Here is a 26,737-nt window from a genome sequence, read left to right as displayed (position 1 = left end):
TTTGTATGATACTTTGTATCTCACCGCTCCCGGACACTGATGCGCTGAACTTCACGGGGATGCTGCGATCTCCTCCTGTTGCGCTGTGTAATCCCACAGTGTGTTAGCACTGAGTAGCTGTCTTGGCATGCGACAGCATCACCGGAGACTCGGCCGTCTCCCACAGTGGTGATGTTGGTAGATGGTGGGTTGCGGGTGGTGTTGTCGCAGCGGTTCTGCGGATGCGCACGTACATGTGGCGTCCTCGTGGCAGCGATGCGCGGATGTCTCCTTCACTGGGTGTCAGGTGATTGACAGTTTATTATCCGGTATCGGACTGCTATTGACTAAGCAGGGCAAGTACACTGGTGATCTCAATAGGTATTGAGGGGACGGTGGACGCGTTTCAGGGCTGTCTCAGTCCTTTCTTCAGCAGCTAAGAATAAGTGTAATGGGGGGTCACTGTATCGTATTTTATATATTTAACTCCTCCTGTATCAATTAGTGACATCAGATCTAGAGTAAACAAAGTAAACAAAACAAAATAGTGGTGTTAGATTTATGAATGAAAGTAGTAGAGCTCAGTACTAAATGAATCGGACTGCTTCGAATTACATATACTCTGCTGTGGAATGCATTGAAAATAAAAAGACTTGTATTAAATAATATACGTGAGTGAATTAATAAGTGATATCTATTTGTGTGAATGGAATGTTGAGATATTAGATGAGGTAAATTCATTGTGTGCCAATAGTAATAACTGACCATAAATGTAAAATCATGGTAACTGTGTACAATTGTATAAAAGTATATGAATACTATGTGAAAGTATAAAAATATTGATAATATTGAAAATATTTAAAATATTAGTGTAGTGTGAAATAGGTTATGTATTTTGCTGTGAGTATGATTGTGATGGTGAAGCCTAATATGAAAATGTGATGATTGTGGATTACCAGAGACCAGGTGTCTAAAGAAAGGTATCTATACTCAGTGTCCTACAGTCGGTATATCTGTTGCAGTATAAAAGAAGGGACTAGATAGTATACATATGGCATATGGATAAGATTGAATACAAAAGTTATAGACAATAGAGATATAAATAACTGAGTTGGGTGGATAAAGGCAAGGGCCCGATAAAGGGTCCGTCGGGGTGCTGATAGTACAGCCAGACCCCGACGGGCCGTCCAAAGGGACCTCACCCATCTTTATTCCAAAAAGCCGAACAGTTCCAGGTCATTATTCAGGCCCTTGGGGGCTAGTGACCCAAATTCGAATATCTTGCGGGATTCTGCCCTAGACATTTTACCGATAAAATTCCCTCCCCTCCAATCTTTGTGCATCTGTTGAAGTGCCGTATATCTTAAAAGGTTAGGGTTACCTTGGTGGACAGATTTAAAATGTGCCGATAAGGGGTATTTTGTCAAAACAAAAGGACAAACACCCCTTATCGGCACATTTTAAATCTGTCCACCAAGGTAACCCTAACCTTTTAAGATATACGGCACTTCAACAGATACACAAAGATTGGAGGGGAGGGAATTTTATCGGTAAAATGTCTAGGGCAGAATCCCGCAAGATATTCGAATTTGGGTCACTAGCCCCCAAGGGCCTGAATAATGACCTGGAACTGTTCGGCTTTTTGGAATAAAGATGGGTGAGGTCCCTTTGGACGACCCGTCGGGGCCTGGCTGTACTATCAGCACCCCGACAGACCCTTTATCGGGCCCTTGCCTTTATCCACCCAACTCAGTTATTTATATCTCTATTGTCTATAACTTTTGTATTCAATCTTATCCATATGCCATATGTACACTATCTAGTCCCTTCTTTTATACTGCAACAGATATACTGACTGTAGGACACTAAGAGTATAGATACCTTTCTTTAGACACCTGGTCTCTGGTAATCCACAATCATCACATTTTCATATTAGGCTTCACCATCACAATCATACTCACAGCAAAATACATAACCACACCAATTATTTCACACCACTATTTCACACCACACCAATATTTTAAATATTTTCAATATTATCAATATTTTTATACTTTCACATAGTATTCATATACTTTTATACAATTGTACACAGTTACCATGATTTTACATTTATGGTCAGTTATTACTATTGGCACACAATGAATTTACATCATCTAATATCTCAACATTCCATTCACACAAATAGATATCACTTATTAATTCACTCACGTATATTATTTAATACAAGTCTTTTTATTTTCAATGCATTCCACAGCAGAGTATATGTAATTCGAAGCAGTCCGATTCATTTAGTACTGAGCTCTACTACTTTCATTCATAAATCTAACACCACTATTTTGTTTTGTTTACTTTGTTTACTCTAGATCTGATGTCACTAATTGATACAGGAGGAGTTAAATATATAAAATACGATACAGTGACCCCCCATTACACTTATTCTTAGCTGCTGAAGAAAGGACTGAGACAGTCCTGAAACGCGTCCAGCGTCCCCTCAATACCTATTGAGATCACCAGTGTACTTGCCCTGCTTAGTCAATAGCAGTCCGATACCGGATAATAAACTGTCAATCACCTGACACCCAGTGAAGGAGACATCCGCGCATCGCTGCCACGAGGACGCCACATGTACGTGCGCATCCGCAGAACCGCTGCGACAACACCACCCGCAACCCACCATCTACCAACATCACCACTGTGGGAGACGGCCGAGTCTCCGGTGATGCTGTCGCATGCCAAGACAGCTACTCAGTGCTAACACACTGTGGGATTACACAGCGCAACAGGAGGAGATCGCAGCATCCCCGTGAAGTTCAGCGCATCAGTGTCCGGGAGCGGTGAGATACAAAGTATCATACAAATATGCAAGCATATTAACAGTGACTGCACACTAGCTGTTTAAGTTGAATATTGTCTACAAATAGCAAGTATATCTTCTACTTAAACGTTGAAGTGCTAAAATAGCCGGACTCATCTGAACGGTTGCTACGGGTTACTAACCTTATGGTTGCCATTGGTTACCACAATACCGGAATCGGTCTATATTAGCAGGACTTTTTTATGAGAGGAGATTATTGACCATTGTGGATGGACTAAGACTTTCCCACCCAGATCCCTCTCTCTATATATGTTTATGGTGGTCTCTATATTTTATATTTTTAACAATTTTTTACAAGTATATTTTTATATTTTATATACTGTACTATACATATGCTATAGTTCTTAATAGTTGGTGCTGCGCCTACACAAGGGCCCTGTGAGACGCAGTTGCTGCTATTTACATTTTATCTTATATTCTATTGTCACACTATATATAATCAATAAATTGAAATATTACTTGAAACACAACCTGTCCAGTTGTCTCAAACCCTGAGCCCTAATATATATATTTCTACAGATTTGTAAATTACTTCTATTAAAAAATCTTAATCCTCCCAATAGTTATTAGCTTCTGAAGTTTTCTGTCTAACTGCTCAATGATGATGTCACGTCCCGGGACGTGAGTCATCAGAGAGCAGTTAGACAGAAAACAACAACTCAACTTCAGAAGCTAATAACTATTGGAAGGATTAAGATTTTTAATAGAAGTAATTTACAAATCTCTTTAACTTTCCGGAGCCAGTTGATATATATAAAAAAGTTTTGGGCTGGAATACCCCTTTAAAGATAAAAATAATGATAGGAAATATAAAAGAAGCAATGCAACATGTTATGTGCATTTTGAATAAAAAAAAAATAGATATTTATTATTCATGACATTGTCAAAAAGAGGCAGGGCATAGATGACATAAAAATTATGCCCCACCCCCCCCCCCCCCCCTGAAAATTTTTTTGCGGATGTCCATACCTGTCTAGTTGCAAAATGCACAATATTGTACATCTTTCCTTTTTTTTTTAGTGTAGCTTATGCCAAAAAATAGTGCCAAAAATGTGCATTCCCTAAATTCTTTGGGAAATCATACATCCCTTTAGCCACACTGCATTTTCAGAAGAAAAAGCTCCCTGAGTGTACATGACCAAAAATAGTTGTCTAAGTAATGTAAATATTTTCTTATTCTCAAATATTCTGTTTTAAAGAAAAATTATTTAATAAAAAAACAGTTATAAAAAAAAAAATAACAAGGAATACATATTTCAGCTATGGCGGTCCTGGGTCTTTGTCAGGCTCCTGGCTGCCATGGCAACCATTGGCACAGTTGGTGTGCGCCAGTGATGACAGAAGTTAGTGCGGGGGGGAGTTTACTGACAGTTTTCCTTTGAACCGCTGACAACAGACGTCTACATTCCTGACAGCCGGGACCCTGCTGCTATTGTGTATTACAGTCTTGAATCCTGCTGCTCCATCAGAGCAGTGTATACAGAAACAGAGGGAGCCCACTCCCTCTGTCATATCCTTTGGTACAGTGTCTTTTGACAGCGGCATTTAAAGCGCAACTGTCATGGAAATGATACCCCCCAGACTAATACCTTGATAGTATAGGTGATGATATGTGTAATGCAGCTGTACTTTTGGCTGCTGTTTATCACTCTCTTTATCAGCCAGAAAATAGTTTTATCGTGCGGTCAGCAACAGTCGGATAGGCGTGGTCGGGGATTGTAATGCCCCACCTCCGCCACGCCTATCCCCTGTAAGTGAGCGCTGGACCACTGTGTGATTGACACATAGGTGTCCCCCCCCCCCCCGATGTCCATTATGTGCCGGCCGGCGTGACTCCACTGAGCCTATACATATAATGTACACCTTTATGTTATATGAAATACAGTGCCCGTACTCCTCTTCTTTCTTCTCATGGTGCCGGAGACGCGCTGCTTCTGCTTTCACTATAGGCAGTGAGCTCGCTCCCGTTGTCTGCCGCCAGTTCAATGCGCTTGTGCAGTGCTAGAGGCAGGGAGCGAGCTCACTGCCCATAGTGAAAGCAGAAGCATCGCGTCTCCGGCACCATGAGAAGAAAGAAAAGGAGTACGGGCACTGTATTTCATATAACATAAAGGTGCACATTATATGTATAGGCTCAGTGGAGGCCCACACATCATGGACATCGGGGGGTGGGGACCTGTGTGTCAATCACACAGTGGTCCAGCGCTCACTTACAGGGGATAGGCATGGCGGAGGTGGGGCATTACAATCCCCGGCCACGCCTATCCGTCTGTTGCTGACTGCACGATAAAACTATTTTCCTGCTGATAAAGAATGATAAACAGCAGCCAAAAGTACAGCTGCATTACACGTATCATCATCTATACTATCATGTTATTAGTCCGGGGGTATCATTTCCATGACAGTTGCGCTTTAAGGGGTTGAACTGCCATCACCATTCCAGTTGCAGTAGGGTCCTGACCGTGTATTACAGATGTGCTCCTGTTGCTTGACTAGGATTCAATTTGTGTTCACAGGATTCAGTTCTATCTAATTTAAGGTTTGTTAGACAAGAAAACAGAATCACTTATTTGGTCACAACTTCCCATAAGCTATACTTGTTTCCTCTTTCTGTGAACTACTCGTGTGCTACCAATGGGAAATCTATCTTTCTCTATCGGCTCCATTGGGGTACACAGACCGTGGGTGTATGCTGCTGTCTCTAGGAGGTGTGACACTATGGTAATAAAAAAAAGTCGGCTCCTCCCAGCAGGATATACCCACCTTCAGGCCCTGAGCTAATCAGTTTAAGCTTAGTGTCTGAAGAAGGTGGACATGGTCTGGAATTCTCCAGACCAGGTCTTCTGATTTTTTGTTTCCCCAGTATAGGGACGTGTTAGTTTTTATTCCTTTTTCTTTCCTGTTTTCAGGTGGGGACTCCGGTTCCCTGTTTCCCCATTGCGAGTAAGGGGGCACAGACATTGCGTATATGCGCTGTTCACCCCCCCCCCCCTCGCCAACGGTCAGTGCCTGGGTTGGTACCTCATGGGTCCGGGTCCCCCTATTTCCCTGCTCGCCTCGCTCGCGCATAGCAGCCAGGTGTGATGCAGGTATCTAAAGCTGACTGAAGACTTCACTGAAGACTCCATTAGGTAAGTTCTTCTGACTGAGGTAAGTACTTTCCCCCCTTTTTCTCCTTAGGTACGGACTTGCGACCTCTAGAGACCCCCTGTTTTTGGCCCACCTTTCAGGTTATGGGGCTGGCTTATACAGGGGCTGGACTTTTATTCTGGGGAGCAGTGGCATTTTAGGGGGCATCTAATCTATGTTTTTGCATGGGCACTTCGCTGTGTGTGTAGCTATGTCCGCAGCGCCTTATATGCGGCTGACAGCCGCGGCGCTGGTACGGGCCCGGCGCTCTCAGCGCCGGCTTACTTTCACTTTCTCCGGCAGTCTCTGCCAGCGCAAAAGCCGCCCGCTCTATTTCCCCAAGCGCATATGCGGCTGACATGTGCGCTCGGGACAAGGAGCGGGCGCCATTACAGCTTCTTCTTGGCCAGTCTATAGCTCCGCCCACAGGGCTGTCGGAGCTCTTCAGAGGCATGAAGTAGCCTCCAATCAGCGCCGTGGGCGCGATTTTCAGTTAGAAGGGGCCAATTAGTTAGTGCCTCTGCTTCAGGCACGCCCCTCTCTCCCTATTGGCTGGCCTGCTTCTTACACTCTAGCTGCACGGAGCCGAGTTCTCCTCACTGCAGCTGCCAGGGGACACAGACTAGGGTGAGAAAGTTCCTGTCTCTTTTCTCATTATGTCCGTACCCAGAGCTGTTCCTCCCTCTAAACAGAACTTATTTTGTCTGTAGGCACTGTAATACCAAGATGCCTGGCTCTACTGAGCCCACTTGCCCTGCCTGCTCCACTGCTCCCCAAGACCCCCTGGTACCCCCTGATGCCCTTTCGGTTCCGGTGGATTCAGCCGCTCCACCAGCCTGGGTTTCTTCCCTGACCCAGTATATGGCTGACTTGACCCAAGTCTCCCGTTCGGTGGCTGAGGCCTCCCAGGAAGTGGTGTCCGCCTTGAAGGGGTCTTCCTTGCGCAGGGCCTCTGAAAGGCCCCGCTCCTTGTCTCCACATACTTCACGCTCTCACAAGTGTACTAGGGATGCCTCGTCTGACTCTTCCATTGGGTCTTCAGATAGACGTGGGCGTTCCCCTCGTGGGTCCGCCCCCCCCCCCCTGTCATCTGGGCACAAACGTCAATCCTCCAGAGGACGTTCTCAGAGTCGCCGCTCTGCCACCACAGAGCCGCGTACCCGGTCATGGTCACCCCCCCCTCCAGGACTGCCTCTACTCGTTCACATTCTCCTGGTGAACTGGTGGACGAGGCTTCCGAGCTGGCATCTGACTCAGAAGACCGCTCGGATTCTGTTGAAACGGTAAACTCATTGGTGACAGCCATAAGAGATATCTTTCACTTAGAGGACCCAGGATCTTCCGATGTCACTCCAGGAGTATCCTTTCATCGTGCTAAGCCAGCATCTCAAAGGTTCAGCTCTCACGCTGACTTTGACGACATTCTGGAATCTGCATGGAAACATCTAGACAAGAGGTTCCCAGGAATCAAGACGATTCAAGAACATTATCCATTTGACAAGGACTTTGTTACTAAGGTGGTTTCCCCTCCCTCAGTTGATCCACCAATCTCCAGGCGACTACACTGCCACTGGCAGATGCCGCTGCCTTCAAGGATTCCATCAGGAGGGTGTCTGAATTGGCAGCTCTCTCCTGCCGTTCTCCATTTCTGGTGATCTATCAGGACAAGGTTGTTTTCCGGACAGATCCTTCCTTTTTGCCTAAGGTGGTATCGGCCTTACATCTCAATGAGGACATTGTTCTCCCGTCTTATTGTCCTGCTCCTTCTCATCCTAAGGAGCGCTTACTACACAAGCTGGATGTACTTCGGGCTGTTCGGTCTTATCTCTCCATCACTTCTTCGTTTTGTCAGTGTGATTCCTTTTTCGTCCTTACGGAAGGTCGTTGCAAGGGACAACCTGCTTCCAAGGCCACCATTTCTCGGTGGATTCGGTCTGCCATTTCGGAAGCCTATCGCTGTAAGGGGAAGATTTCTCCTTTCAGGGTTGTGGCTCATTCTACCCGTTCTGTTGGGGCATCCTGGGCTCTCCAGAATAGAGCCTCGGCCTCGCAGATTTGCAAGGCGGCTACCTGGTCGTCTTTGCACACTTTCTCGAGGTTCTACCTAGTTCATACCTTCGCATCGGCTGATGCTAGTCTGGGTCGTAAAGTGTTACAGGCGGCAGTGGATCGGCCGTCTGCCTGACTGCTTATCTGCCCACCCAAGGGATGGCTTTGGTACGTCCCACGGTCTGTGTCCCCAAATGGAGCCGATAGAGAAAAGGAGATTTTTGTCTACTTACCGTAAAATCTCTTTCTCGGAGGATCCATTGGGGGACACAGCTCCCGCCCTTTTTGGGGTTTCCTTTGGTTCTCTGTCCGAGGGTGTGTTCAGTTATGTTCTTTTCTTCTGGTTCTTGGACAGTTTTGGGTTTTTCTTTGACCTGTTGGTCTCCTCCTATTGCTCTGGAACTTAAACTGATTAGCTCAGGGCCTGAAGGTGGGTATATCCTGCTGGGAGGAGCCGACTTTTTTTATTACCATAATTTCACACCTCCTAGAGACAGCAGCATACACCCATGGTCTGTGTCCCCCAATGGATCCTACGAGAAAGAGATTTTACGGTAAGTAGACAAAAATCTCCTTTTGTGTCTAATATGTGTATTTTAAACAGTTCTTGCTGCTTACACTTTTCCTAATGCTATGTAAAGCACTTTAGGCACTCAGATAGCTGCCCACTTTTACTCCAAATTCACATAATTTGCCTGAAAAAAACAGAGTAGGAACCTGCAGCTGCAACCCTTCCATTTGTATTACTGCAGATGAAGCTTTTGCAGGAAATTTCTGAACATTCAAAGGCAGCTTGCAGATATGAAAAAGAGAACCTACGGAATGGCTAAGTTCTGTGGAATATCATTGACATTCCTCAAACAGAGCATCGGCAGAACATGCCAGCGCTAGGACCACTTGGTAATGTGCCATAGACAGAAATGCATGTCCGAGCAGAATCTGCAAAAACAGGTTTAATGTTTTTGCGGACAACGGAATCAGTATTTCTGCAGCAGATGTCTCAATGGGGCTCTACTGCGGCAGAATGTTTCTGCAAAATATTCTGCATGGGAACATACCCAAAGTGTTGAATATGTTGCTATCTCCTAATAAACGATATTGCAAAGTTACATATGTTGAAATGTTGTACTCATGTTTGCAAAACTATGTAATAACTTGTTAAAAACAGACACGGAGTAGCATGCAAAATACAGAAAAAACATGTACTCCCTTTTCCCACCCCTGCTACAGGGTGGGGTGCAAAATTTAAAAAAAAATTGTACTCACCACTCAACTTAGTGCCACAGCACAGTTTTTTCCTAGTAAGAAATGCTGCAATGGCACTGAACATGTGACTCTGCAGCTAGTTTCCAGCCTCAGCAGTCACTTACTGAGTGCTGAGGTTAGTGAGGCTGCTCAATGTACACGCACACCATTGCAGCACTTCTGACAGGAAAAATTAGAGCAATTGCACAAAGCTGAGGTATGAGTACAAGTGTTTTTTTTTTGTTTTGTTTTTTGCCCTGCCCATATGTAATTAAAAAAAGCAAAAAAAACTGCACAAGTTCTACTACCTGTGGTTAAAAATGTAAATATAAATAAACTATGTATATGTTCATATAGAAATAATATTGGTTTATGTATGCTTTATACACAGGAATAATTCGTGAAGCAGAAGACCGGTATAATTTGTTACATCCAACACTGTTTATTTTTGCAGAAAATGACCCCATTATTCCACTTGAACAGGTAATTCAAAACACATCCAAGAGGAGAGCAAAAAAACATTTTTTATACTTAAGTCAAAGAGAATTCTATAGTTCTGTACAATAAATAGGAATGATGTAATAAGTATATAGCTGAAAATGTATGTTTCAAAAATGTGAGAAGAGTTACTTTATTTAGCCATTCAATCTATAAATTCAAGATGAATAGAGTCTGGATACTTTTAAAAGTGTATTCCGCCCCTAGAAATTGTATCCCTCTATCCGAAGGATAGAAGATAAGATGTCTGATGGCGGTGGTCCTGCCACTGGGAACCCCCCCCCCCCCCCCCCCCCGAACTTCTGCATGCCACCGGGCATTCTGAACTTTTTGTTCTGAACGTCAGGGTGGCCTGCAGGAGACCATGGGGAGTTCCCAGCGGTGGGACCCCTGCAATCAGACATCTTATCCCCTATCCTTTGGATAGGTGATAAGATGTCTAGGGCCGGAGTACCCCTTTAAGGTATGTTTATGCGTACTATATATATGCAGATTTTCTATTTTTTTTATTAACAGTAGAAAATCTGCAAGCATGTAATCCACAGTATATATGGTATGTATGAACATACCCTTACACTAAGTTCACACACATCTGCCGTATTTTTTTTACGGTTGCATTTTTGTCCATAATCAGCAAAAAAAGGCTGCATTTTTTGTGATCATTTGTTTGCCAACCATGGATGAAAAATGCATGCATTAAATAAAATATGTCTGCAAACTTTACACACTGTAAACTTTGCCTTACAGTAAATTTTCATGATTTTAATGAAAAAAGATAAAAATGGCAATTTATCAGCATTTTTTAAAATTTGCCATTTTTCTGTCTTTAACTGGCTGTAAACAGAGCATGTCAATGTCAAAACCTGTGCAGAGGCAAAGTTGCCAAGTTGCTCATAGCAACCAATCAGCTTGCTGAGAAATGAAAGAAGTTATCTGATTGGTTGCTATGGGCAACTGGTCAACTTTGCCTCTGCACAGGTTTTGATATATTTTTTTTTTTTACACATACTACAACCAGATTCACATTGACACAAAACAAAGTCTACTTGTCCAGAACTAACAAAACACTTTAACTTGCCCTCACTATACAGGCAGCTTACTAGTGGCTGCTTGACAAAACAAACCTCAAATTTGTTATCTTACACTGGCAATTGTCACAAAGTCGATTTTTTTAAAGTTGCAGCCTTTTGGAGTACAGCTACCATCAGAGGGTCAGGTTTCTCAACTTTCAGCTAGTATCAAACCCTTTGCTGCTGTGGGCTATTCTAGAACATGGAGTGGCCAAGAAAGTAAAAGGCCCCACTGCTAAACCTGCCTTTTATTCCATAAAATCCAGTTGTTAGAAAGTCCCTAGCAAGCTTAGTTTTGCCTTTAACCCCTTAACGACAATGGACGTAAATGGACGTCATGGTGTGGTGGTACTTAACACACTATGACGTACATTTACATTCCGCCATGACCGTGAGCACTGGACCGGTGCTCGCGTCATGCGCGGCAGGTCCCGGCTGCCAGGGACCCGCCCCTAATGGCAGGCATCCGCGATCGCTCGAATGTCCACCATTAACCCTTCAGATGCCGATACAGATCACGACATGTGCGGTACTTTAAATGGATGATCGGATCGCCCGCAGTGCTGCCACTCTGTGCGTAATGACGGGCAATACAGGGGCCGGAGCATCGTGACCTCACAGGGGGTGCCACAGCCCAGATCGCGGGGATAAGATGTCTATGGGCGGAGTACCCCTTTAATCTCTTTACTGGATTCCCCATGTCTTATCCAACTTTGCCTGGATGCGAAATGCTCTTCCTGAAACCTTGTGCCTACATATTACTGGTACCTTAGGGAAACATAGCAATCCCCAATTGCTATGTGTTTGGACACATATGCAACTTTTTTGCGACTTTTTGCCCACAGCAGCTTTGAAAGAAAACACTGTGGATAGTCAAATCTGTCTTTACAGATGCAGTTGTCAGGAATTTATAATTTCAACTTTTTTTTAAAGTCACACAAAAAAGTTGCAAACCCCTCTAAAACACAGCAAATCCACGCCATCTTAGACCTGGCTTACAAAACTGCAGTTGAACAGTATGTTTAAAAAATCGCACATTTTGGTGCAACGGGTTAAAAAGTCGCACAAAAAGCCAGAATAGAAAGCTTACAAAGGGATGTACTTAAGTATAAATTGACAGCGAGGACATGCTGGGAGCTGTAATTTTGCAACAGCTGGCAAGTCATAGGTTGGGGCTTGCTGCCCTAACATGTGTGGCTCTATTTGGTACACAATTGCAACTCCCAGCATGCCCTGAGAGTGAGGCATGCTGGGAGTTGTAGTTTTGCAACAGTCTGAGTTTTAATATATGTTATTAAAGGGGTACTCCACTAAAAAACTATTTTTTTTAAATCAACTGGTGCCAGAAAGTTAAACAGATTTTTAAATTATATAACAAAACGTATTATTGAATTGGCAAGCGCTGTCTCAGACACATATCTATTAAAGCTAAGTGGTGGGGACTAACCTGATGCTGCTGTAGGAGGAGGGAAAGATCCTGATGATATGGATGAAACTGTAGGTGGTGTGGGGAAGTGCTCACCTTTAAATGATCGGTCGCGCTGGTGCGAGCGATGATGGTTTGAATGGCTGATGTGGTAAGCTGAAGGGGTGATTTTCCTGTTCAAGAGCTGTATTACAGATTCTGTATGGGTATTGTAGAGGAAAATGCTTGATGCTGTGGGCTCTCCCTGAGGGTACTCCAGAGGTTGAAAAAAATGCGAATGAAGCCCCTTATACCGTTCAACTCTGGTAAAGCTCCAGCAGGTACCTGTTGCGCGGTCAGCACTGTTGCGGGCCCTCAATGCAGGTATTCCTGGATTAATAAACAGGTGTAGAGTTGGTGTTCAGTCCGGGAAATCGTTGGTTGTAATCCGGTTAGTTAAAGGGAGCGTTTGGCGGCAGTGGGAGTGCGCCCCGGCCGGTGGCGTCTCGACCTACCTGCCCGCTCGCTGTTAGGTGAATCAGGTGGAGGTGATTTGGATCTAAGTGACGTCACTACGGTATCCTCTATGGTCCACAAACCTATCGACGCGTTTCGGAAGGCTGTCGGCTTCCTTCGTCTGGATAAAGCTAGTGGCTTCATGGTCCAGTTCTTATAGCGGCGTGTCTCCAATGTTAACCCCCTACTGACCGGATTAGCAATGTGTTGTTGCTCGTGGTTACAGATATGCAAACAGTTCCAATTCAGCATTTAAACCGTGAGGTACTAAAGAATTGAGGTTAAATATCCATTTGGTTTCACTTCTGGATAGTTGTGCAATAAAATTACCTCCCCTCCAGTGGGGGGTGATTTTTTCTAATCCAAAAAATTGGGACATTTTAACTGATTGTTTGTGCATAGTTTTATAGTGTGCAGATAACGGGTGACCCTCAAAGCCTCGTTGTATGTTATATATATGTTCTTTAATACGCACACCTAATTGCCTCTTGGTTCTACCCACATATATTTTATCACAGGGACATCTAATGGCATATATGACTCCCTGTGTCTTGCAATGTATGTGACTTCTGATTTTATATTCTGTTTGTTCTTTGCTGTTTTTCACACTTGTTGTAGGATATTTATTCTCCATAGCTTTACACGCATTACACATTTTGCAAGGATAGAAACCATTTTTTAGGGGCAAGAAATTACAACTGGTGTTTTCTATATCCCTCTTTTTTGTTGTTTTATTCTGTATTGAGGGTGCTATGAAGGTTCCGATGTTTTGGGCCTTCTTATAGACAAAAGTCAGTACCTTTGGTATAATGCCCCCCAAGATTTTGTCTTCCAGTAGAATGTCCCAATGTTTCTTGATTATTTTTTGAAATTGCAGACTGTTTATTGTATTGAATTATTATTGGGATTTTTGTATTGCAATTTGTGCCTTCTTTCTTTCCAGTTGTTTTATCTTTTGGTATTAGTAATTTTTCTCTGTCTTCTTCAAATACTTGTTGTTGGATTAGATTTAAATTTTCCTCTTTATATCCCTTACTGATGAATTTCTTCTTTAGGTCCTCGGATTCCTGACTATATTGTGTTGCCTCTGTGCAATTTCTTCTTAGCCTAAGGAATTGACTTCTGGGGATGTTTTTCAGCCAAATTGGTAAGTGGCAACTGTCTCTCTGAATAAACGAATTGCTATCTGTTGGTTTGGAATATGTATGCGTAGTTATCTGATTGTTAAAAATATTGATAGTAAGATCTAAAAAATGAACAGAAGTCTGGCTGAAGGATGCGGTGAATTTTAAAAAGTACGAATTTTTATTGATATCTATTAAAAACGAAGCCAGACTGTCAGGCCCCCCTTTCCAAATAAATAAAATATCATCAATAAATCTACGCCAGAGGACGAGGTTTGCGCACAAGACTCCTCCTGGGTGGATGGCTTCTTCCTCCCAGAGTCCGACATATAGATTTGAGTAACTGGGCGCAAACCTCGTCCCCATAGCGGTTCCCCACTCCTGATTAAAAAACATGTTTTCATATTTAAAATAGTTGTGGGTGAGTATAAAATTAATACATTCACCGATAAAATTAGTTTGGGTCGGTGGCATATTTTGTTGATTATTTAAAAAATATTCCGCTGCATGCTGGCCTTGTTTGTTTTCTATCACCGTATACAGGGATGTAATATCCAGAGTTCCTATAATGTACTCCTCTTTCCATGTGACTTCTTTGAGTAGTTGCAAAATATGCGCCGTATCTTTCAGATAGGCTGGGAGTTGTATGACACATGGTTGGAGGTGGGTATCTATATATCTTGATAGGTTAGACGTAAGGCAACCTATACCTGAAATAATAGGTCTCCCTGGTGGGTTGTCTAGATTTTTGTGGACCTTCGGAATTTGATAAAATAGGGGGATCCTGGGGTCTTTAGTATTTATAAAATCCCTTTCTTCTTTAGTGATAATGCCCATTTGTGTTCCCCTATCTAATAAAGATATGAGTTCTTTCTGGTATTTACTAGTTGGGTCACTTTTTAGTTCTTGATATGTCTGTGTATCGCCCAGAAGGCGCATACATTCCTGGTGATACATATCATAATTTAATATCACTACACTTCCACCTTTATCCGCTGGACGGATTACTATATTATTATTGGTTTGAAGTGTTTTTATTGCTTGTTGCTCTTGATGTGTTAAATTATTTTTCTGGTACTTGTGGTTAGTTTTAATTTTTCTAAGATCCCTGGTCACCAAACTTTCAAAGGCTTGCATAGCCTCAGAATATTCATACTGTGGAAAGAACATTGATTTCTTTCGTAAATTAGTATGAATATAGGGTGTAGTAATTGCATTACCCAATGCTGTTTCTGAAATTATGGGATTTTTGATAAAATATTTCTTGAGAGTGAGTTTCCTCATGAATTTTTTGACCCCTATATAAGCGTCTAATTTGTTGATAGGTGCAGTAGGCGCAAATTTTAGGCCTTTTTGGATCAACGCTTGTTCCCCTATAGTGAGAGTATGGTGGCTCAGGTTAAATATTTTCTGTTGTTGTTGTTGATGTTGTTCTTGCTGACGTTCTGAAGTTTTAGTTAATAGTGTCTTTTTTTGGGAGTGTTTCCCGCCCCTTTTACCTCTTTTTTTGATGTGTTTGGTCCTCGTTTTTGAAAAAAATCCTGTTTAATATTTCTCTGTTTGGGTAGCATGTTGGTTTTTTGTTTTGGTCTCGTGTCTCCTGTTGGGTCCCTATATTCTGGCGTGATGCCGTTAGGGTTTAATTCATCCTGATGTAGTGGTGTATATCTGTTTACAGTCTGTACGTTATATTGACTCACAGTAGGGATGATGTCCCTATTGTTATTTATAGGGTCTATTATACTGTTTTGTACCTCCATTACGACTGGGTTTTGAGTTCTAGAATCCTGGCTTAGACTGGGCTCATGAATAGTGAGGATGGATAGATCTAAATCGTTAGGGGGTTCAAGTTCTTCCCCTATTTGGTCTACTGTTTCTAGTTCTTCAAAGTTATAAGACTTTTCCCTATTTGGATCTATATTTATGTTGGTCACGTCTCTACTTAATTTACGTTGTTTCTTTTTGATGATATCGTTTTCCTTTTGTCTGATTCTGCCTTTTATGCTACTTGATAATTTTACAATTAAGAAATAAACAAATAATAGCACAACTGTTTGACAACATTAGACCATATACGGATCATGAAGATATTGTAAAATTATCAAGTAGCATAAAAGGCAGAATCAGACAAAAGGAAAACGATATCATCAAAAAGAAACAACGTAAATTAAGTAGAGACGTGACCAACATAAATATAGATCCAAATAGGGAAAAGTCTTATAACTTTGAAGAACTAGAAACAGTAGACCAAATAGGGGAAGAACTTGAACCCCCTAACGATTTAGATCTATCCATCCTCACTATTCATGAGCCCAGTCTAAGCCAGGATTCTAGTACTCAAAACCCAGTCGTAATGGAGGTACAAAACAGTATAATAGACCCTATAAATAACAATAGGGACATCATCCCTACTGTGAGTCAATATAACGTACAGACTGTAAACAGATATACACCACTACATCAGGATGAATTAAACCCTAACGGCATCACGCCAGAATATAGGGACCCAACAGGAGACACGAGACCAAAACAAAAAACCAACATGCTACCCAAACAGAGAAATATTAAACAGGATTTTTTTCAAAAACGAGGACCAAACACATCAAAAAAAGAGGTAAAAGGGGCGGGAAACACTCCCAAAAAAAGACAGTATTAACTAAAACTTCAGAACGTCAGCAAGAACAACATCAACAACAACAACAGAAAATATTTAACCTGAGCCACCATACTCTCACTATAGGGGAACAAGCGTTGATCCAAAAAGGCCTAAAATTTGCGCCTACTGCACCTATCAACAAATTAGACGCTTATATAGGGGTCAAAAAATTCATGAGGAAACTCACTCTCAAGAAATATTTTATCAAAAATCCCATAATTTCAGAAACAGCATCGGGTAATGCAATTACTACACCCTATATTCATACTAATTTACGAAAGAAATCAACGTTCTTTCCACAGTATGAATATTCTGAGGCTATGCAAGCCTTTGAAAGTTTGGTGACCAGGGATCTTAGAAAAATTAAAACTAACCACAAGTACCAGAAAAATAATTTAACACATCAAGAGCAACAAGCAATAAAAACACTTCAAACCAATAATAATATAGTAATCCGTCCAGCGGATAAAGGTGGAAGTGTAGTGATATTAAATTATGATATGTATCACCAGGAATGTATGCGCCTTCTGGGCGATACACAGACATATCAAGAACTAAAAAGTGACCCAACTAGTAAATACCAGAAAGAACTCATATCTTTATTAGATAGGGGAACACAAATGGGCATTATCACTAAAGAAGAAAGGGATTTTATAAATACTAAAGACCCCAGGATCCCCCTATTTTATCAAATTCCGAAGGTCCACAAAAATCTAGACAACCCACCAGGGAGACCTATTATTTCAGGTATAGGTTGCCTTACGTCTAACCTATCAAGATATATAGATACCCACCTCCAACCATGTATCATACAACTCCCAGCCTATCTGAAAGATACGGCGCATATTTTGCAACTACTCAAAGAAGTCACATGGAAAGAGGAGTACATTATAGGAACTCTGGATATTACATCCCTGTATACGGTGATAGAAAACAAACAAGGCCAGCATGCAGCGGAATATTTTTTAAATAAACAACAAAATATGCCACCGACCCAAACTAATTTTATCGGTGAATGTATTAATTTTATACTCACCCACAACTATTTTAAATATGAAAACATGTTTTTTAATCAGGAGTGGGGAACCGCTATGGGGACGAGGTTTGCGCCCAGTTACTCAAATCTATATGTCGGACTCTGGGAGGAAGAAGCCATCCACCCAGGAGGAGTCTTGTGCGCAAACCTCGTCCTCTGGCGTAGATTTATTGATGATATTTTATTTATTTGGAAAGGGGGGCCTGACAGTCTGGCTTCGTTTTTAATAGATATCAATAAAAATTCGTACTTTTTAAAATTCACCGCATCCTTCAGCCAGACTTCTGTTCATTTTTTAGATCTTACTATCAATATTTTTAACAATCAGATAACTACGCATGCATATTCCAAACCAACAGATAGCAATTTGTTTATTCAGAGAGACAGTTGCCACTTACCAATTTGGCTGAAAAACATCCCCAGAAGTCAATTCCTTAGGCTAAGAAGAAATTGCACAGAGGCAACACAATATAGTCAGGAATCCGAGGACCTAAAGAAGAAATTCATCAGTAAGGGATATAAAGAGGAAAATTTAAATCTAATCCAACAACAAGTATTTGAAGAAGACAGAGAAAAATTACTAATACCAAAAGATAAAACAACTGGAAAGAAAGAAGGCACAAATTGCAATACAAAAATCCCAATAATAATTCAATACAATAAACATAGTCTGCAATTTCAAAAAATAATCAAGAAACATTGGGACATTCTACTGGAAGACAAAATCTTGGGGGGCATTATACCAAAGGTACCGACTTTTGTCTATAAGAAGGCCCAAAACATCGGAACCTTCATAGCACCCTCAATACAGAATAAAACAACAAAAAAGAGGGATATAGAAAACACCAGTTGTAATTTCTTGCCCCTAAAAAATGGTTTCTATCCTTGCAAAATGTGTAATGCGTGTAAAGCTATGGAGAATAAATATCCTACAACAAGTGTGAAAAACAGCAAAGAACAAACAGAATATAAAATCAGAAGTCACATACATTGCAAGACACAGGGAGTCATATATGCCATTAGATGTCCCTGTGATAAAATATATGTGGGTAGAACCAAGAGGCAATTAGGTGTGCGTATTAAAGAACCTATATATAACATACAACGAGGCTTTGAGGGTCACCCGTTATCTGCACACTATAAAACTATGCACAAACAATCAGTTAAAATGTCCCAATTTTTTGGATTAGAAAAAATCACCCCCCACTGGAGGGGAGGTAATTTTATTGCACAACTATCCAGAAGTGAAACCAAATGGATATTTAACCTCAATTCTTTAGTACCTCACGGTTTAAATGCTGAATTGGAACTGTTTGCATATCTGTAACCACGAGCAACAACACATTGCTAATCCGGTCAGTAGGGGGTTAACATTGGAGACACGCCGCTATAAGAACTGGACCATCAAGCCACTAGCTCTATCCAGACGAAGGAAGCCGACAGCCTTCCGAAACGCGTCGATAGGTTTGTGGACCATAGAGGATACCGTAGTGACGTCACTTAGATCCAAATCACCTCCACCTGATTCACCTAACAGCGAGCGGGCAGGTAGGTCGAGACGCCACCGGCCGGGGCGCACTCCCACTGCCGCCAAACGCTCCCTTTAACTAACCGGATTACAACCAACGATTTCCCGGACTGAACTCCAACTCTACACCTGTTTATTAATCCAGGAATACCTGCATTGAGGGCCCGCAACAGTGCTGACCGCGCAACAGGTACCTGCTGGAGCTTTACCAGAGTTGAACGGTATAAGGGGCTTCATTCGCATTTTTTTCAACCTCTGGAGTACCCTCAGGGAGAGCCCACAGCATCAAGCATTTTCCTCTACAATACCCATACAGAATCTGTAATACAGCTCTTGAACAGGAAAATCACCCCTTCAGCTTACCACATCAGCCATTCAAACCATCATCGCTCGCACCAGCGCGACCGATCATTTAAAGGTGAGCACTTCCCCACACCACCTACAGTTTCATCCATATCATCAGGATCTTTCCCTCCTCCTACAGCAGCATCAGGTTAGTCCCCACCACTTAGCTTTAATAGATACATGTCTGAGACAGCGCTTGCCAATTCAATAATACGTTTTGTTATATCCATTATATATCGGTGTGCATTATCAGGAGAGCACATCTATTGGCCAAGCAGCAGTCCAGCCACTGATCACATCCAAATCCATTCAGCGCTAGTGAATTTTTCTAATCAGTTGCTCAGATTTTTAAATTACTTCTAGTTAAATATCTTAAACCTTCTAGTACTTATCAGATGCTGTATACTATAGAGGAAGTTGTGAAGTTCTTTTCTGTCTGACCACAGTGCTCTCTGCTGACACCTCTGTCCATGTCAGGAACTGTCCAGAGCAGGAGAGGTTTGCTATGGGGATTTGCTTCTACTATGGACAGTTCCTGACATGGAGAGAGGTGTCAGCAGAGAGCACTGTGGTCAGAAGGAAAATAAATTCTCTGTAGTATACAGCATCTGACAAGTAATTTACAAATCTGTTTAACTTCCTGGCACCAGTTGATAAAAAAAAAAAATGTTTTCCAGCAGGAGTACCTCTTTATATGTATATGTGCGTATGTAAAATATATCTCAAATTTTTAACACAGGTGCGACGTTAGAGGCGAAAAGTGTGTGAGAAACTTCTGGTAGTCAGTAATTTACCATTCTCCAATCACCAACAAAATGGCTCTGCCTAGTGGAATTGAAAAAAAATGTTGTTAAATACATTTTTTCACATACCGCATCCTTTTTTTTTTTTTTTTGTACCCAACAATTTTTTTTTTAAATGCCAAAGGGGCCAAAAATGCAGTTTCCACTCAAATGCAAAAACGCCAGAAAAAAACATCAGATTCAGGAAATAGCACTGGCATATTTTTTTTTTTTTCACAAAAAAAAAAAAGTGGAAACTTAGCCTTATACAAGTCTCCTAGAAAGACTAAAAAGTGTAAAAATAATAAATAAATAAATAAAAAAATGCCACCCGCTGAATTGTCAAACTGTTTAAATAGAACATTATTGGTCCTGCACAGTAAATGGCATAACTGAATGGCCATCAAATGGAATAAATAGTGTTCGAAAAGTATGACTCACGCCAAATTGGAACCAATAAAAACTACAGATCACGACACAAACAGCACCATGGGAGTTGCGTGGTAGATCGGTCACCAGAAGTCTATACTGTATCTGGGCCTCGGTCATCTTATACCTACCTGTTCATCTATATCATCAACACCTCTGGGTGACCACAATAGCCAATATTTTTAGTGGCTCTATACGATCTATTATCTCTGACCCAGACGGATCATCTTATATCCTGACCTTAGGCCTTATCATACCAACCCCATTGTCTTTACATCTTAGTCTGGTGCTATTGCTTTTTTAACCACCACTGAAACTCTTTATCTTAGCGTGTGGCTTCTGAGCAGTCTTTGATTAGTTTTCATCATCTCATGACCCATTTGGACATTACTTTGGAGCCCAGTCAGATTAGGGCTACTTACCACCTCTTGGAGGGGTTCTGTTCATCTAATCTATTGTGAACTGTTTATCCTGGCGGGCTTGGTTACATCTGACAAGCCACTGTTGGTTGAATTGACGACCAGAACCTTCATCTTTGTTGCTATAATTTTGAATTTATTGGTCCTGTGTATACTCACCACTATTGTATTGTGTATATTACTATTATTAATGTCTATGCCCAGTGGGTCATTTTGTATTTCTTATATTGGTGACTTATAACTTTAGACCTTCGACTGACCATGACACTAATGTACTATCTTGTCTGAACTATCCTATATCTCTTACTTTTGACTTATGACTCCCTTGACACTTCAAATTAACAATTTATCTTTACAATATCATTTACTTAGTGTACCAAAGTGCCTTTATGTATCTGCAATTGTAGTATCTTTATTGCTCATATCACTTTGTTTTCTATGATCTTGGTTTCCTCTCATCCCTGATGAGCCCCAGATATCTAATGGGTGAAACGTGTTGGTAAGAGAGGTCTTTTGATCTACTATTCATCTTGCTTTTGTCTTTCACTACCTCCATCCACACATAGTGATAGGAGTTCCCCACCTAGATAGGTAGGGATCTCAAGTGTAGGTATTCACCTGTTATCCCATCCCCCTTTGTCCTATCTTGGCACTGTTCTGTACCAATTTCTTGTTAATTAATTAATTGTTTAATATTTTTTTGCAAGTCTTTACATTTTTTATATCTATTTGTATCTATTTATTGTCTATATGAAGTAAAATTGATTTTATGGCATTTAAAAACCTAATTGGTGTGTCTTCTAGTGTTTGTGGGAGAGCACCATCACCGCTTCATAGGTGCAAAAATTTTAAAAGTTATACTGGTCAAACAGAACAATTTTAAGCAGTTAAAAAATTGCTAAATAGTAAATCATTAACTATATAAATTGGGTATTGTATTAGTAGAAGAATTACCTGACGAATCAAGCAAACATGTCAGTTTCACAGTCAGCTTTTTTTTATGTAAAGCTATATATTTTCTTTATATTGGCTTTGTTTATTTTCAGGTAACATCATTGGAGGATAAACTCAAAGAATATGCAAAAGTTGAGTTCAAAGTGAAGGTGTTTCCAAAGCAGACCCATGGATTTGCACACAGAAAAAATAAAGATATTAATCCTGAAGATAAACCTTACATTGAAGAAGCAAGAAAAGACATGATCAATTGGCTTCAAAAATTCATCAACTAATTCTACATATTCACATATCTAACCATTTTAAACACTTTAATAAATAGACATAGCATGAGAAAAATTCCCATTTTTGTGGGAGCAGAAGTATACTTGCCTAGGACTTACATGTGTAATAAATGATCATTTCTTTCATGTACATAGAAATGCCAACTATTTGACTTTAAAAACATTCATGTACTTACCACTCATGCAAACCTTTGGTATGCTATCTTCTCTCCTTATAGCCACATTACATGGTAACTTGTTATAATTAATCATCTTTTTTAGTTTTTAAATTAACCATTAAAGGGGTACTCTGGAGGACAAATCCACTGCTGCTAGAAAACTACAGATTTTAAATGATGTCTATATAAAAATCTTAATCTTTCCAGTACTTATCATCTGCTGTATGCTCCAGATAAAGTTTTGTAGTTATTTTCAGTCTGACCACAGTACTCTCTGCTGCCATCTTCTTCTGTGTCAAGAAGCTATGCTTCTGCTGTGGACAGTTTATGACAAGGACTGAGTTGTCAACAGAGAGGACTGTGGTCAGACTGGAAAGAACTACATAACTTTCTCTGGAGCATACTGCAGCTAATAAGTACAATAATGCTTAAATGGGCACTCTCATTAAAACAAATTTTTGCTGTTTCACTCCTTATGGTAAATAAAAAATATTTCTAATGTACTTTGTTTAAAAAAAAAAGTTTTCTATGTTTTATTTTTGTCCCTACTTGTCCAGAGCACATTTCCCCCTATCTCTTGCACAGACTTTGGACTTCTGCTGACCTGGCAGGAGTCCAAAGGGCTTGTTCACACGGGCGGATCCACAGCGTATTTTATGCTGTGGATCTGCCGATGATGGACCCCAACAGTGTGCCTCAGATGTGCCTGCTCGGAGCGACAATCCGCCGATACGAGCAGACACACTGCAATACGCGAGTCAGCGCACGCATGTGCAGTATACTCGCACACATCGTGGCTGCTTTCGGCCTAGCTCAGGTAGCAGGGGGAGTGTCGTGATGTGTGCGACTACACAGCACGTGCACATGGTGACTCGCATGTCGCAGCAGTGTGTCTGCTCGTAGAGGCAGATTGTCGATCCAAGCAGGAACATCTGGAGGCCATTGTTGGTGGATCTGCTGCGTAAAATACGCTGTGGATCTGCCTGTGTGAACAAGCCCAAAATAAGGAAATGCAGTCTGGAGTGCTGAGGAGGGTGTGTGCATCCTTAGCCAAGCATAACTCATCTCACACACTGAACTGCTCTATGCTGTGTGTAGCAGAGTGAGAGAGGAAGTTCTCCCCTGTATGGCTTCAGATGATGTCACGCCGCTGGGTAACGCCCCTTCCCAGTCTGTGAATCTGACTGAGACTGAGCAGAAAATACAGAGCAATATCAAAGTAGAAAATAAAATAAAAAATATAAAAAAATAAAGGCAGGGGAGGTTTATCGTGATGGGGCGGGGAACTGGAAGGATTATAAAATTTAACAACGTCATGAGAGGTACTCTTTAAAGGGGTATTCCAGTGGAAAACAATTTTTTTCTTATCAACTGGTGCCAGAAAGTTAAACGGATTTGTAAATTACTTCTATATAAAAAACACAATCCTTCCAGTACATATCAACTGCTGTATGCTGCAGAGGAAATTGTATAGTTATTTTCTGTCTGACCACAGTGCTCTCTGCTGACACCTTTGTCCATGTTAGGAAGTGTCCAGAGCAGGATAGGTTTGCTATGGGGATTTGTTCCTCCTCTGGACAGTTCCTGACATGGACAGAGGTGTCAGCAGAGAGCACTGTGGTCAGACAGAAGAGAACTATACAACTTCCTCTGCAGCAGTGTTTAACTGACATGCATAGCAGATCAGACTCTGGCTCGGGCAGAGCCTGATCAGCTTCCGTAGCCAGGTAACCAGTGGCCAGGTTACATAAGCACAATCGATTTCCTACTACCCTGGCAATTTCTCTCCAAAGATATGACAACACAACACCAAATGACTTTGGCACAATATGCAAAGGACAATGAGATAGAGAGCTATGAGAGCTTTGCTGGATAACACATATTGATTCTCATAATCTGGCAATCCTAATACAATAAATCTCATACTAACATGTACGACATGTGTCGGTATGTTGGTATGAGACTTATTGTAACAGGATTGCCAGTATAGATCTGTACTGCAAAGGGAGATTGTGTAACATGTATATTATTTTATTTTTACATTTTTGTATTTGTTATATATTTACTGTATTTTGTTGGGGGGGGGGGTTATTTTTTACTCTATTTTACTTTTTTTTTTTTTTTACTTTAGTTTTTTTTATACACTGGTAAAATGAATTGACATATGGCGACTATTTTTTTTTTTTATTTACTGTATTTTTTTTTCTACTTTATTTTACTTTTTTAACTTTTCTTTTTTACATTGGTACAAGAATTGACATCTAGTGACTACTTTTCCTTGTTTAAAATCCCACTGCAATTACTTGTTTCAAGAACTTAAAAGGGTTCAACACTTTATAAAAATCAACACTTTTGGGGGGAGGAAAATGTTGATTGTGTATGTTTATATTTTTTTTTTATAGTTTCGTATTTATTAATTTACTGTAATTTTTTTTTTTTACTGTCCCACTAGGGGACTTGACACTCATAATACATTGCAGTACAGATCTGTACTGCAATGCATTATGCCTATCAGTGTAAAACTGACAGCTGTCAATATTTCACTGACATGCATAACTGATCGGCTTCCGTAGCCAGGTAACCAGTGGCCAGGTAACATAAGCACAAGCAATTTCCTACTACCCTACTACCCTGGCAATTTCCCTCCAAAGCTATGACTACACAACACCAAATGACCCTTTGCACAATATGGAAAGGACAATGAGATAGAGGTCTATGAGATCTTTACTGGATAATACATTTGGGCACAGTGATTCAAAAGTCACGGTGTGCAAATATAGGCCTCCTTATCCCCTGCAGCCTTCCTGTCCATCTCCCAATTGGTGTCATGACCAATTCTTTGCTTTACTAATTTTAAGTGGCAATAAACAGGAAAGTTCCCATATCCTAGAATCTCATAATCTGGCAATCCTGATACAATAAGTCTCCTACCAACATGTATGACATATTGACATATGTCGTACATGTTGGTATGAGACTTATTGTATCAGGATTGCCAGTACAGATCTGTACTGCAAATGGAGATTGTGTATGTTTATAAAAAAAATTATTTTGATATTTTTATTTATTTATTAGTTATTTACTGTATGTTTTATTTTTTTACTTTTGTGTTCTTTTTTACATTGTTATAAGGAATTTACATCTGTCGACTACTTAATATTTATTTATTATTTATGTACTGTGTTTTTTTTACTTTACTTTTTTTTAAATCTCTTCTTTTTTTACATTGGTATAAGAAATTGACATCTGGCGACTACTTACCGGTAATATCTTTTTTATTTATTATTTATTTTTACTGTATTTTGTGTTGTTTTTCTTTTTTACTTCATCTTACTTTCTTTTGTTCACTTCTTTTTTTTACATTGCTCTTAGGAATTGACATGTGACAACTACTGTTCCTTATTTAAAATCCCACTGCAATTCCTTGTTTAAATAACTTATAAGGGTACAACACTTTATAAAAACCAACACTTCTGGGGGGAGGAAGAGGGAGATTGTGTATGCTTATTAATATGTTTTTATTTATTTTTTGTTTTGTTGTTTAGTTTATTTTAATTTTTTTTGTTTTTTTACTGTCCCACTAGGGGACTGGACAATCATAATATATTGCAGTACAGATCTGCACTGCAATGCATTATGCCTATCAGTGTAAAACTGACAGCTGTCAGTGTTTCACTGCCATTCATAGCAGATCATACTGCCTCAGGCAGAGCCTGATCGGCTACCTTAGCTAGGTAACCAGTGGCCAGGTAACATAAGCACAACCAATTTCCTACTACCCTGGCAATTTCCCTCCAAAGCAATGACTACACAACACCAAATGACCCTTAGCACAATATAGAAAGGACAATGAGATAGAGGGCTATGAGAGCTTTACTGGATTACACATTTGGGCACAGTGATTCAAAAGTCAGTGTGCAAAAATAGGCCTCCTCCACCCCTGCAGCCTTCCTGTCCATCTCCCAATTGGTGTCATGACCAATTCTTTGCCTTACTAATTTTAAGTGGCAATAAACAGGAAAGTTCCCATAGCCTAGAATCTCATAATCTGGCATTACTGATACAATAAGTCTCCTACCGACATGTACGACATATTGAGATATGTCGTACATGTTGGCATGAGAGTTATTGTACCAGGATTGCCAGTACAGATCTGTACTGCAAAGGGAGATTGTGTATGTTTATTAATTGTTTTTTATTTATTTATTTTGATGTTTTTTTTTATTATTTATTGTATTTGTTTTTTACTTTTA

At 40.7% G+C, this 26,737-nt stretch overlaps 2 protein-coding genes across 4 annotated transcripts in view; one reads left to right on the top strand and one right to left on the bottom strand.

Moving 5' to 3' along the window:
• Window positions 1-4,815, bottom strand: part of LOC130273617 (carboxymethylenebutenolidase homolog) — a 103,296-nt gene extending 98,481 nt beyond the window's left edge. The window contains exon 1 of the mRNA XM_056520712.1: window positions 4,721-4,815. The gene's annotated coding sequence lies outside the window, so the exon portion shown is untranslated. The remainder of the gene's footprint in view (window positions 1-4,720) is intronic.
• LOC130273618 (carboxymethylenebutenolidase homolog) overlaps window positions 1-22,993 on the top strand; it is a 56,146-nt gene extending 33,153 nt beyond the window's left edge. For all 3 annotated transcript variants that reach the window (XM_056520714.1, XM_056520713.1, XM_056520715.1), the window contains exons 5-6: window positions 9,672-9,763; window positions 22,135-22,993. In XM_056520714.1, coding sequence (XP_056376689.1) covers window positions 9,672-9,763; window positions 22,135-22,317 — 275 coding nt within the window. In that variant the 3' untranslated portion in view covers window positions 22,318-22,993. The remainder of the gene's footprint in view (window positions 1-9,671; window positions 9,764-22,134) is intronic.
• Window positions 22,994-26,737: the final 3,744 nt, after the last annotated feature.

Source organism: Hyla sarda, chromosome 5 (genome assembly GCF_029499605.1).
Source record: "Hyla sarda isolate aHylSar1 chromosome 5, aHylSar1.hap1, whole genome shotgun sequence".
NCBI lineage: Eukaryota > Metazoa > Chordata > Amphibia > Anura > Hylidae > Hyla > Hyla sarda.
The sequence above is the reverse complement of the archived record's forward strand: the minus strand, read 5'-3'. Positions and strand labels throughout refer to the sequence as shown.